The 11,824-nt window shown below is 59.2% G+C and overlaps 3 protein-coding genes across 3 annotated transcripts in view; 2 read left to right on the forward strand and 1 right to left on the reverse strand.

Annotated features, from left to right (window-relative positions):
* Positions 1-47: 47 nt before the first annotated feature.
* VOLCADRAFT_105350 (uncharacterized protein) lies at positions 48-1,362 on the reverse strand. Its single transcript, XM_002952073.1, has one exon. It carries the CDS (start codon positions 1,324-1,326, stop codon positions 397-399), a length of 930 nt encoding a protein of 309 aa, XP_002952119.1. The 5' UTR covers positions 1,327-1,362; the 3' UTR covers positions 48-396.
* A 457-nt stretch (positions 1,363-1,819) lies between these two features.
* Positions 1,820-6,121, forward strand: VOLCADRAFT_81727 (uncharacterized protein). Its single transcript, XM_002951994.1, has 7 exons — positions 1,820-1,986; positions 2,091-2,115; positions 2,237-2,328; positions 2,455-2,664; positions 3,662-4,057; positions 4,261-4,550; positions 4,724-6,121. Exons 1-7 carry the CDS (start codon positions 1,906-1,908, stop codon positions 5,496-5,498), a joined length of 1,869 nt encoding a protein of 622 aa, XP_002952040.1. The 5' UTR covers positions 1,820-1,905; the 3' UTR covers positions 5,499-6,121.
* A 43-nt stretch (positions 6,122-6,164) lies between these two features.
* Positions 6,165-11,824, forward strand: part of VOLCADRAFT_92705 (uncharacterized protein) — a gene marked incomplete at both ends in the record, with an annotated part of 8,031 nt that continues 2,371 nt past the window's right edge. Inside the window, 11 exons of the mRNA XM_002951995.1 lie at positions 6,165-6,202; positions 6,617-6,725; positions 7,017-7,100; positions 7,454-7,560; positions 7,606-7,828; positions 8,114-8,173; positions 8,478-8,899; positions 9,218-9,359; positions 9,657-9,840; positions 10,208-10,631; positions 10,913-11,582. Coding sequence (XP_002952041.1) covers positions 6,165-6,202; positions 6,617-6,725; positions 7,017-7,100; positions 7,454-7,560; positions 7,606-7,828; positions 8,114-8,173; positions 8,478-8,899; positions 9,218-9,359; positions 9,657-9,840; positions 10,208-10,631; positions 10,913-11,582 — 2,463 coding nt within the window. The remainder of the gene's footprint in view (positions 6,203-6,616; positions 6,726-7,016; positions 7,101-7,453; positions 7,561-7,605; positions 7,829-8,113; positions 8,174-8,477; positions 8,900-9,217; positions 9,360-9,656; positions 9,841-10,207; positions 10,632-10,912; positions 11,583-11,824) is intronic.

Below are 11,824 nucleotides of genomic sequence, written 5' to 3' on the forward strand. Positions count from 1 at the left end.
CATGACGCGACGTGACGCAACGTCGAAATGTTAATAGAGCCTGCCTGCCGTCCCTCCACGCTTACACATCGCCGGTGTTCGAGCAAGACCAGGATTCAAATGTGGGCAAGCCCAGAAGCCATCTACTCTGTAACACTCGCACATCCGCCTGCACTCTGCAAAATACACAAACCTGTTGGAGTCCCTCTGGTAACCGTGTGAAGCAGCGACCTTTTGCCATCAACCGACTGAAGTGAGACGACGTCAGTTGCCCAGTACATCAACTAGCGAAACGGTAACCTCCTGCCTTGGTCAACGTACATGCCGAAATGCGAACTTCCGCACTGGCAACCAGCCATAAAAAAAATTGAACCAAGACAGAGGGATAGCTTCCTAAAGCACAAGACCGGGCGGGAATTATCGCTTCTTGACGACGCGTGGCTTGCGTGCTGCTGCAGCTGCGGCGGCAGCCGCGTCCGTTGCCGTGGCGGTCGTGCTCGTCCCTTGTGCCTTGCTCTGTGAATGCTGCTGCGCCTGCCGCTGCCCCTGAGGTGCCGCCGACGCCTGCTGCACTGCGGCAGCAGCCTGTGCCCGTGGTGGAGTCGCTGCCGCTGCCGCCGATGGCTGCTGTGGTGCCTGCCGCCGCTGCGGGGGCGGCAGTCGTTGCTGCGGCTTTCGCCGTTTAAATATCCGTCGTGTCAGTAGGAGCGCAGACTTGAAAAGGAGCACGCCGGCCAGAAGACCCCCGCTGGCGTTTGAGATGTTGCTTAGTGCTTGCCGTTGCGCGGGGCGCACCTGGCGGCGCAACTCGGTGAGGCGTTGCAGGCGTTCCGCGACTTCACGACGAAGGTCCTCCTCGCGCGCACGCATGGCCTGAAACTCTGCGGCGTCGCGCAGCTCGGCCTCCAGGTCAATTCCCCCAGCATCAGCCAGAGCATCGGCCAGACACTTCTCCTGGACAGCCACCTGCAGGCTAGGCTGCCGCAGACCCAATTTACGCGCAGCCACATCCTCCATCTCCTCATCTGTTGCACCAATTACCGACGTGCGTAGCTGCCTCCGGTACCAGTCGAACGAGGCATCCTCCAGTTCGCTGGAAAGTTGCTCATCGTTGATTATCTTGCCCTCCGCATACCGTTTCCGGACACGGTTAAATTCACGAGGTATTTGTGCCTCAAAGGAGCGCTCATACGCTTTAAGATCTGCCGCCGATGGAGGGTGAAGCAACTCTGTCCCATACTCGAGCGCCTTTGCAGTGCAACCCAGCACTGCGCTCACAGTGTCCGGTATAAGAGCTCCTAGCTTGGGCTCGGGAAGGTCGACGTTAAAGAAAGGGACATGTACCATTATGTCGAGTCCTAGCTGGGCATCGTCAGAGAAATGTCCCAAGCAGCAACTTAGCCAAGTTGATTACTGTCCACAATTATACATAATATTATGGTACGCTTTGACTGATGTGTGCATCCTTCAACCTCCGACCCACCAGCTCTAGTACATCCGTTAACTGAATTACCCGACACCGGCTTTTGACAGGGGCCCCCAGCCCCCGCCCCAAGAATGTGAAGAAACAATATTCACGGGGAGATTTCAGCGCGTAATCAGGGGCTAGGCCACCGGGTTGAAATCACAGAGCTTGGAAGCACATGTTCATGGCGTCACAGGAAGCAAATCAGAATTTGCATGCATTGAGGTACGAGGAGGTGTAACGGAACAAAAGAAGCTGAGCGGAAGGAAAGAAAGAACTGTTCAGCAAAGTGTTGGTTAGGTCCAGGAGGGCTCCACCCCGGTCTTGCGCCTACAAACAGAGGATACCCAAGTATTATTGGAACGTCATGCTGCAAGCATACTAAGTCTTAAAGACACGACGCGTTGTGTTAAGACGGCTGCAGCTGTTTATAAGCTCTAGATTTTCAAGCTGGTGAAAGAATGAGCGGTGTTCAGCGGGTTGATGACCCCACGCTGCCTGCGCCATGGCAAGCTCTTTTTGACCCGGCCAGTAGATTAAAGGTGTGCTACTACGCTTGGAGTTTGGAGTTGCTGGATTCCATCACCCCTCAGATTTCTGACCCTCGCCGTTTTCTGCTTTGTCCCCAACTTGAAAATTATTCCAGTATTACTGGAACCCAACGACAAATGGCAAGTATTACTGGGGTAAAGGCGAGGGAACTTAGGCGTTAAACGGCGCGTTTCCGCTTATGCCTTGATTAAGCGCTTTGGTGCTCTTCTCTATAATTACATATCACTTTTTGGAACGCAGTCACTACATATGATCGTCCAGGAGGCGGCGCTTCTGCAGCGCCTGCGGCGCCATCATCAGGCGGCGACTATTACACCAACAGGGATCGGCGGGTGAGGTGAATTCTTGCGCTGACGGTACATCAATTATTTCCGATGCCTTGGTGGCCTATCGGCGGGCTCAAAGGGACTGGTGGTTCATTTTCCTGATTTTTGTTATGTGACTGCTTGCTCCTCCAGGAGGATTACGGCTCTGGCGCGAATGGCAATGGTTACACGTCTACCTCGTACCAGAAGACGGGCATGAATGGCCAGCCAGTTTCAACCGAAGGCTTTGTATCGCCTTCTGAGTATCGCCGCCAACACGACATCTCCGTGCAGGGCGACCATGTGCCTGACCCGTTGCAGACATTCGAGTCTGTGGGTTTTCCTCCCGACATTTTGGATGAGGTACGGTGTTCGCCAATTGAACACAGACCCGGCTGTGGCCACTCCTTGCAGCAGCTGTCCACGGCGCCGCCGCGCCAAGCCCACATTACAGCTGCACGAACCAGGGTCGCGCTCGAGCACCTCCTGGATTCAACACAAAAGTGCTCATTGGCGGCAAATGGGTTGGAGTTGAAGGCCATGGCTACCTGCGAGGGCATGGCCGGGTAAACAGCTAGGCTGCTGTTTCTTGCAGCAACCGTTAGTTTTCGGTACTTGAGGAAGCGGGTGGCCGTCTGCGGAGGCCTTCCCTCCTCCCTGGGGAACCTCCGATGTGTTCGGCATCTCCCCTTTCTGCCCTGGCCAAGGCCCCCATGCAGCCGCATGCGCAGTCCCTGAAGTACGGCCCATTGCAGGGGCCTTGGCAGTCACAGCATGAAGAGGCGCGGCAGGCAAGGGATGGCAGGGTCACTTTGCAGCCCATCCACTCGCCTGACTGCTATGGAGGGCAGAAGCACAGCACCTCGGTCTCGCCACAAAGCCGCGCTCGACTGCGCGGTCTGGCTGGCAGGCAGGGGGAACGTGCTCGGCTCGCCGGCCTCGGAGTGCTGCGCCGTGAAGGCGAGTACGCAGAAATTTCACAGGGCAGCGGGAGCGACCAAAGTCTATAAACTAAACGTTCCATGATCCTGCAGAGCTGGGATCCGACGTCTACGCATTGGGCCTCCTTAGGTATTATTGTAGATTTGCACTTGTAGGCGCAGTACTGTTAGCCGTATCACCTCAGCGACCGACAGCAACTTTCTCTGCATCATAGGCTGTAAGTAACGATTCGCCAGGAAATTCCCCCAACCCATGCCTCATTCCTGCCATTGTGTTAATTTGCTTAGCCGTCCCAACCACGTGCACTCTGTGGTTGTAAGTGTCGTGCTTTTCGCAGCCAGTCTGTACATTTTCTGTTCACAAGGCGTGCTTTGCTTGGCTGAGCTCTTTTCCCCATTGTTTTCTCGGCCTCCCACAGATTCGGCGTGCTGGGTTCAAATATCCTACGCCAATTCAAGCCCAAGCCTGGCCCATCGCTCTGTCGGGCCGCGACCTCGTGGCCATTGCGAAGACTGGCTCGGGCAAGACGTGCGGTTTCCTCCTTCCGGGCATGCTCCACATCCAGCAAACCCGGAAGGATCCGCGATCGGGGCCCACGCTGCTTGTGCTTGCACCGACACGCGAACTGGCAGTTCAAATTAAGACGGAGGCTGACAAGTTTGGCCGCTCCTCTGGCATCCGGAACACCTGCGTCTATGGTGGTGCTCCGAAGGGGCCGCAGCTGCGCGACATCCAGCACGGTGTGCAGATTGTTATCGCGACACCGGGTCGGCTGAACGATTTCCTGGAGGCGGGCCAAGTCCGTCTGCAGCAGGTGAGACGCAACTGATAACACTTGATCCGTCGCCGTCGTCATCGTGCGGGTTTTGTTTTTTTACGTTGGCAAGGGCGACATGCACACGTTTATTTGCACTCAGCATCGTCGCTGTGCTGTTATGAGTGATGATTGTCATCGATCACAATGATGATCGATGACCATTCTACTAACATGGGCTTCGGGCCTTTGCTTCGTGGCAGGTGTCGTATCTTGTGTTGGACGAGGCAGATCGTATGCTGGACATGGGCTTTGAGCCCCAGATTCAGAGGATTGTTCGGACCTTGCCCCGCCAGCGCCAGACGCTGTTTTTCTCAGCTACGTGGCCGCGCGAGGTCAAGCACATTGCTGCGCAGTTTGTCGTCAACCAGACGGTTCACGTGTTCATCGGTGGTGTGGAGGAGAAGCTGGTGGCTAACAAATCCATTACGCAGCACGTGTTGGTGCTAAACAGTTCTCATGAAAAGTTTGGGGAACTTTCGCGCATTATCAGGTATGTTCTGCTCCGGGGCCAAGGGCGTCAGAAGCCACTACATTAAGGATTGGCAATGCACTGTGGTCTCGATTGCTGTCGATCGGAATTGGGATGCTTGTGTGTGGAAACGGTCAACCTTCAAGCTGCTTGGACTTACAGCTTACATATGACCCTGATGTCCTTCTGTTCAGGTCGAAGCCGGCAGGAACCCGGATCATCATTTTCTGCACCACCAAGCGCATGTGCGACCAGTTGTCATACCAGATGTCCCGCGAGTTCCGCGCGGCGGCTATCCATGGCGACAAGAAGCAATCCGAGCGCGACTACGTCCTACAGGCCTTCAAGGATGGCCGCACGCCGATCCTGGTTGCCACGGATGTTGCGGCGCGTGGACTGGACATTCCGAACGTGGCCGCGGTTGTCAATTTCGACTTCCCCACGGGCACTGAGGATTACATTCATCGTATCGGCCGCACCGGCCGTGCGGGTGCTACCGGCGAGGCCTTCACGTTCATGACGGGTGAGGACGCCAAGCACGCGCGCGACCTTATCCAGGTCATGCGTGAGGCCCAACAGACCGTGCCACCTCAACTTGAGCAGCTAGCCATGCGGGGCGGGTTTGGCGGCGGCGGTCGCAACCGGTGGGCCAGCGGGCCGAGCCACGGCGGCGGTGGATTTGGCGGCGGGGGTGGCTATGGTGGCGGCTTCGGGGGCGGGGGTGGTTATGGCGGCGGAGGCGGTTACAGCGGGGGTCATTCCTCTGCACCTTACGGCACTCAGGGGACGGTGGGAGCAGCGGTTGGGGCAGCGCCGTCGTACGGTGGCCGGGACGATCGTGACCGACGGCGGAGCCGGAGCAGGAGCCGGGACCGCAGCCGGCGTCGGTCGCGGAGCCGGAGCCGGTCGCGGGACCGGGCTGACAGGGGTCGGGGCAGCCCGTCTTATGGCCGGTACAGCCCGCGCTGATGAAGTGCGTGCAATGTCTGCAGTGCTTCTGTAGGAGCGCCACCGTGCTTAAGTCTATTTTGAGATGTGTTTTAATGTGTTCGCAAGTTCTTGAGGGGTTAACCTTTGAGTGTTGAACCAATTGTGTATGCGTGTGGATGAGTGTGTTTGGAGCGATAGCTGGATGGATGGGCGGAGTGCGTTTGGCTAACATGCGGTGCAATTTGCAGCTTCTATCTACTATTCAACCTTGGGGTGCGCATTGGCCCCAGCCACCTGTTTGAAGACATTGTCAGACCGGCTGCTGCTAGGTCATCAAATTCGAGCCGTGTTTAGTCACGTGTGTGCGCTCCTTGTCTGTTCTGGTTCGTTCATCCTATGCGCTGCGAGCGCGAATGACGACATATCTTTTGCAAAACTTTGTTCAGTGACGAGCCTTTACCGAACGCGTGACTTGAGGGTGTTGTGGATTCGATAGCAGATGAGGGACCTATGACTGTTACCTTACGACAGGACGAGAACTGGTTGCATGGACTGGGAGGGTGACATCATGCCGTTGGTACAGGCTGTTACCTAAGCGACCGAGCAGCATTTATCCTAGCCGCAGCTGGATTGCTCCAAGTCAATTGTAAAAGGGTTGCTCTATATGGACCTGCTCCGCACTATTACGTCTGGCTCATCCAGTAAATGACTAAGAACTTCTACAATGGCTTCCAGGACTGCCCGTAAGTATGCTGGGCAATGTGGAGATTTGGTTTCTGCTCGATTACGATCTATACTTGTGACCCAGGGGTCATGAACTTTACAAAAGGCTGTGTCTATCGAGCAAGATGTAAATCGAATGCAAAAGCAAAATAGCAATCTTATCTGATAAAACTGAGATTGCTCATAAACTTGCAGAGCCCTGACTCCTGACGATAACGCGAAGACTCCTGAACAGTGAATGCTGCGACTTCGGCCTGTATCTCTCTGTAAGCTCGTCCGACACCTCCAGCTCTTTATCACCGCACGTGAACTTAATCCCATCCATCGCAGCCGAGCACGCAACACATTCAGAGCCACCGCGCGTCTTGGTTCATGTCCACCCAGCCGCCCCCGCATGCTCCCCTCCGGGGCCTCAAGCTGCTCCTCCACACCAGCTACACACAGTTCCTACCCGAGCAGCTGCAAGCACTGACCACGCAGTTGGTGGAGCAGCTGGGAGCCACATCGGTCACCACCCGCTTGCAGCCCGGCGTGCCGCAACAGGTCGGAGGGCGAGGGAGTCAGGGTCTGAGGGGTCCTTGTACCCCCCCAGGCCGTGGGTAAGGGGTTCGCGCCTTCATACCTCTTCGCACCTTTCATAGATGACCAAGGCATGTACAGTGTTTACAGTGTTAATTGCGGCATGCGGGGCAGCACTACTGCTACCAGTGATAGGGGTGATCAGACCCATTGCAATCTCGTTTAATCGTGTTTCTCACCAGGGGTATTAAGCCAGCCATCAGCAGCCATCAGCAGCCACCACCACCACCACCACCACCACCACCACCACCGCAGGTGACCCACGTGGTCGTGGGCAGCAACCCCCTGGAACTTCCACAGCTCGATGAGCTTGCACAGCAGCTGCAGCCCGCACTGCAGGTGGGGTGTTGGCTGTTGGCTGCGGGGGTGGGGGGTCCATGTCATGTCCTTAAGTTAGGCAAATGAGCCCTGCTCAACCTGTCGTGCCCCGGTCTGGATGGCCTGGCGGAAACCCCGCCACCCCTCCAATCGCCACCCCTCCAATCGCTACTCCTCCAATCGCAACCCTTCATCAAGAGAGAGGAAACCCAGCGAGCAGAGCTCTCAGGGCCAGTTTGTCTTTTCAATTTTCCCTTTCCCCCTTGCCCTCCCTTCGTATGTGCAACACCACCGCTTTAAAGCAACCTGGAGCTAACGTCCTCACACACTCTTCCCGTGTCTGGTGCTCGGCGGGTTTATGATGGCCTCATCAGGCAATCCAACGGGCGCATCCCACCCTGGAGCTGACACCCCAGGCGCTGCGCGTCCGCATGAGGGTAGTGGACAGCGGCTGGCTGCAGCGAGTCCTCCAGTACGGCAGGTAAGACAGCTTTAGGGAGGATTTCCGTAACCCATGCAATGGCAGGGTCCTGCCCCTGCCCCTGCCCCTGCCCCTGCCCCTGCCCCTGCCCCTGCCCCTGCCCCTGCCCCTGCCCCTGCCCCTGCCCCTGCCCCTGCCCCTGCCCCTGCCCCTGCCCCTGCCCCTGCCCCTGCCCCTGCCCCTGCCCCTGCCCCTGCCCCTGCCCCTGCCCCTGCCCCTGCCCCTGCCCCTGCCCCTGCCCCTGCCCCTGGCGTCAATAGTTGAACTTGTAAGTCTTTTGCATATGACTAATTAATTTCTTCCCTCGTCCTAGTTTGGATTCGTCTGCAGGTCTGATTAGGCTCCTCTCCCCTCCGTGAGTCCCTCTCCCTCTCCCTCTCCCTTCCCCGAGACACGTTCCCCACTCCGCTCCTATCTCGTCATGTTCGGGATGAAGTTCGGGGGCCTGCTCGTAACCTAGATGCCCCTCCGGCTGTCTGCACCTCCATATCAGCCGCATCGATATCGGCAGGTTGTCCCCGACATGCCGCCCGCCTCCCCACCGCCTTCACAGGCGCATGCCCGCTGCCCCGCATTCTGTGCCCGGCGTGTTGGAGGCGGCGTCGCGAATGTGGTTGGGCGAGCAATATCGTAGCCGCCAGCAGCAGCGGCACCAACCCGCTCCGGAACGGGGCGGCGACGGCGACGGCGGCAGCGGCAGCGGTGGCGAGGCGGTGGACTTGCCACGGTGGACAGCGTCTATCTGCGGTGGTGAAGGTGGTGGTGACGGCGATGGTGACAGTGGTAGTGCCGGGCTGTCGGTCACAGCGGCAGCATCTGCAAGTCGTAGCACGGGCGGCGAATCTGACGGAAGCGTGGGTGGCGAGCAGCAGCAGCGCCGACCAGCGGCGCAGGCGCCGGCTGCGCAGCCGCTGCAGCCAGATCAGCCGCAGCGTAGTGAGCGCCATCAAGTCATCCAGGAGACGGCGCTGGCAGCAGCGGCGTCCTCCGGTGCGGCAGAGGCCGCCTCGGCCGGGCAATCCACCGTAGCCGCCTGCAGCAATGGCGGCGACGGCGGCAGCCGGAATGGTGCCATCGCCGCCGCCGGCGGGACTCGAGACCACGGCGACGGCAGCCGTACAGATGGCGATGAGAGTGACGGCGGCGAGGTTGGCTTCTCGGTGGAGCGGGACACGGCACGGCGACTTGATGAGGGTCCCGAAACACCTGAGACACAACATGGACCCCAGCTGAACCAGATCCAGGTTCAGATCCAGAACCAGAAACAGAACCGGATCCGGATCCTAGCTGTCTCCCCGCTGCCAGGACCGCGTCCCTCGCCTGACGCACCGTTGGCAAGGTCAGCTTGTCGGTTGGCTGGCAGTTTCATGTCGGTTGCATAATGTTTGGTTGCTGGTTATTTATCAGTTGCCTGTTGGTGGAGTCAACGGACGTAGCTTCAGCAGCTAGGTTTGGATTTGGAAGGCAGTTGACAGTTGATGCCGTTGAAAAGCCAACGGTGAAGCCCAAATCTACCGACATCTCTAAACCTACCGCACCTGCATCACGGCGCCTGCGTGAGAGCGGAGCCACACGCCCCTGTCCTCCTCCCCCCTGCCGTGACCGTGTTGTTGTCGTTATGCCGCTCCACACCTTCTGCCTGCCCGGTTACCTGAAGGTTCTACGGCTGGCTGGGCGAATGGCGATCCGAGCTGGACCAGGTGACGCTGCTGTCAGGTGCGGGGGGGGCCCGAGCGATGTGGGTCGACGTGTACGTGTACGTGTACGTGTACGGCATAGACACGGCGGATAGCGATACGGTGAAGGAAGGGAAGGGGAGGGAGGGGAGGGGCGGCGGGGGGGAAGGGGAGAAAGCTGACCTGCCGGCTCGTTCGATTACGTGGGCGTTATGTGAGCACATGCATACACATCCACACGACAAAGCCCGGCACGTCCTCCGCATAGTCAATCCTGCTGTTAGTCAACATCCGCTCCAGGGGTGTGTTTAGCGAACCCCATACCGTCACCACCTCGCCTCGGCGTTGAGGGCTGTGAGGACCGCAGCCTATATAACTAATGATGAGTTCACTCACTCACTCACTCACTCACCCACCCAGCCCCCACCTCACCCTCGCGCTACGGCCAACTGCTTCGCCGCGGCGCCGCCGATAGAGCTCGTCATGTACGGCATCTTCGACTCGTCGAGATGCTCGTTCATCGGCAACGGCACCATTGATGCGGCACTACGGGAGCTCACCAAGTACGAGGAGGCACTCGCTGGGCCTCGAGGCGCGTGTGCAGGTATGTATGTATGGGGAATGTATTCCCCTCATCCCCTTTTTTCCCCTCCTCCCCCTCCTTCTTGGGGGGTTGAGAGGAGCACTTGCATGCCACGAGCAGTTTATCACCAGCTTATCAGCCAGTCTTGCTCCAGCCTTTTCAATGCCGCCGCCAGGCCGACGGCAAACTTTCGGACTCTTTTCGGACTCTTCCCTAACTCCCTTAAGTGCCTCCGTTTCCTTGGTGACTACAACCCCAGGGGTCACTACGAGCCAGTACCTCACCTCCACCTTACGTCGTCTCCGTCAGTATTGGTAATTTTATGGGTTTTCTTCTCGTCAATCGTCTGTGCTTTGTCGTATTCCCCATTCTCCCCCTCCTATGCCAGACAACACGGACGGGTCTAAGGCGCTCCGGCCACCTCGCGACAGCGGTGCAACAGTCTCGAGGCACGCGAGGGCTCGCGGTGGCGGCGGCGGGGGGGATGGCCGCGGTGCCGTCGCCGCCGCCGGCAGCGGCCCCATCAACCATCAGGCGCTCAACTACGCCCATGCCGCCGCCGTCGTACGCGCCTGTGCATTCCGCATCACCGCCGCCATGTCGCCGCTGCGCCTGCAGAGCGAGCTGCCGTACATAGGGCCCTTCACAGCGCGCATCATACATCAGATGGTGTCCAGCCTGGGGTCCGATGGCGGGGGCGGCGGAGGGAACGCGGATGGCAGTTGTAGCTGTGAACCGCTGGACGCGTACCGTTCGGATCTTCCAGCTCGAGATTCCCGGGGCAGGCTTCGGCCTGGAACTGAGGGTGCCAGGTGGGCATCAGGGCCGGAAGTACGAGGCAAACCCTAAAACCCTAAAACCCGGCATCTCGACACGGGTTGCAGGAGGCGCGGCAGGGGCGTGTCCATGTGTTTTGTAACAGCAGCCCTGGCAGCCGGCATTCTTGCATTTTGTGTATGTGTTTTCTTTTCCTCCGGCCTCCCCGACCCCCCCCCCCGGGGGTAGGTTACCCCTCCGTCTAGGGTTTTTCCTTCCCGCCAATCGCCTGTGCTTTGTCGTACCCCGCACCCCCCACCCCCCGTGGTGGTTGCAGTACACGGCGCATGTTCTGCCGCCTGCCGGGATGCGGCCCTGTACTGGCTCGAGCCTGGTGGGAACAAGGTTTCCGTACATTTGAGCAGCTGCAATTGTACGGCGCCGCCGCGCGGCAGCGGGACGGTTTGGAACCGTTGGAGAGGGTTCCGGAGCGGGGCAGCGGCGGCGGCAACGGCAACGGCGGCAGCGGTGACGGCGGTGACGACTGCGGCACGAGTGGTGTTGGTCGTAGGCGGAAGTGTCAAAGAGCGATTGGGGAGTTTGGGGAGGAGGTGCTGGATGCTGAGAGGGAGGGGGACCGCGAGGAACAGGAGGAGGAGGGAAGCCGGGCGCCGGCGGCGGCGGCGATGGCAAACCGAGAAGCGAACCCCGATGCCGCCACCGCCGTCGCCAGTGGCACCAGCAGCGATGACAGCGACAGTGACGGCAAGGGCCGCAAAAAGTCCTATAGCAGGAAGCGTGCACGGTTTGGGCTGGTGGGGGGCCAGTCCCGCACACCTGCCCCGTACAATCGTCCTGGCGGCGGCGGCGGCGGCGGCCGCAGCAGCGCCCGCGGCCCCGGCGGTCTCCTGGCCGGCTGGTGGCGCGGGGAGATCTGGTACTCCCTGGCATTTCAGGACCACCTGGCGGAGGTGGTGGCGGCGGAGGAGGTGGCGGAGATGCGGCGGGTGAGATCCAGATCCAGATCCAGATTCGGCAAAGGCGGGAGGTGGGCAGCCTGTTTGTCCGTTTCGTAAACTTTAAGAACTGGTCACTTCACCCTGGGGTCGAACCCACCTGAATTGTTTGCCCTTTTAATCCCACCTCCTCTGGCGCATCCTTTAGCCCACCCCACCCCAACGCAACCCAACCCAACCCAACCCAACCCAACCCAACCCAACCCAACCCAACCCAACCCAACCCAACCCAA

The sequence above is a fragment of the Volvox carteri genome (assembly GCF_000143455.1).
Source record: "Volvox carteri f. nagariensis unplaced genomic scaffold VOLCAscaffold_27, whole genome shotgun sequence".
Classification (NCBI taxonomy): Eukaryota; Viridiplantae; Chlorophyta; class Chlorophyceae; order Chlamydomonadales; family Volvocaceae; genus Volvox; species Volvox carteri.

What these genes read in the sequence shown, in the direction of transcription:
- VOLCADRAFT_105350 (XM_002952073.1), bottom strand. Translation starts at nt 1,326, where the DNA reads ATGGTACATGTCCCTTTCTTTAACGTCGACCTTCCCGAGCCCAAGCTA.
- VOLCADRAFT_81727 (XM_002951994.1), top strand. Translation starts at nt 1,906, where the DNA reads ATGAGCGGTGTTCAGCGGGTTGATGACCCCACGCTGCCTGCGCCATGG. An exon ending in GCCAAGTCCGTCTGCAGCAG is followed by an intron (nt 4,058 to 4,260) that starts GTGAGACGCAAC and finishes GCTTCGTGGCAG; the next exon opens with GTGTCGTATCTTGTGTTGGA. An exon ending in GAACTTTCGCGCATTATCAG is followed by an intron (nt 4,551 to 4,723) that starts GTATGTTCTGCT and finishes CCTTCTGTTCAG; the next exon opens with GTCGAAGCCGGCAGGAACCC.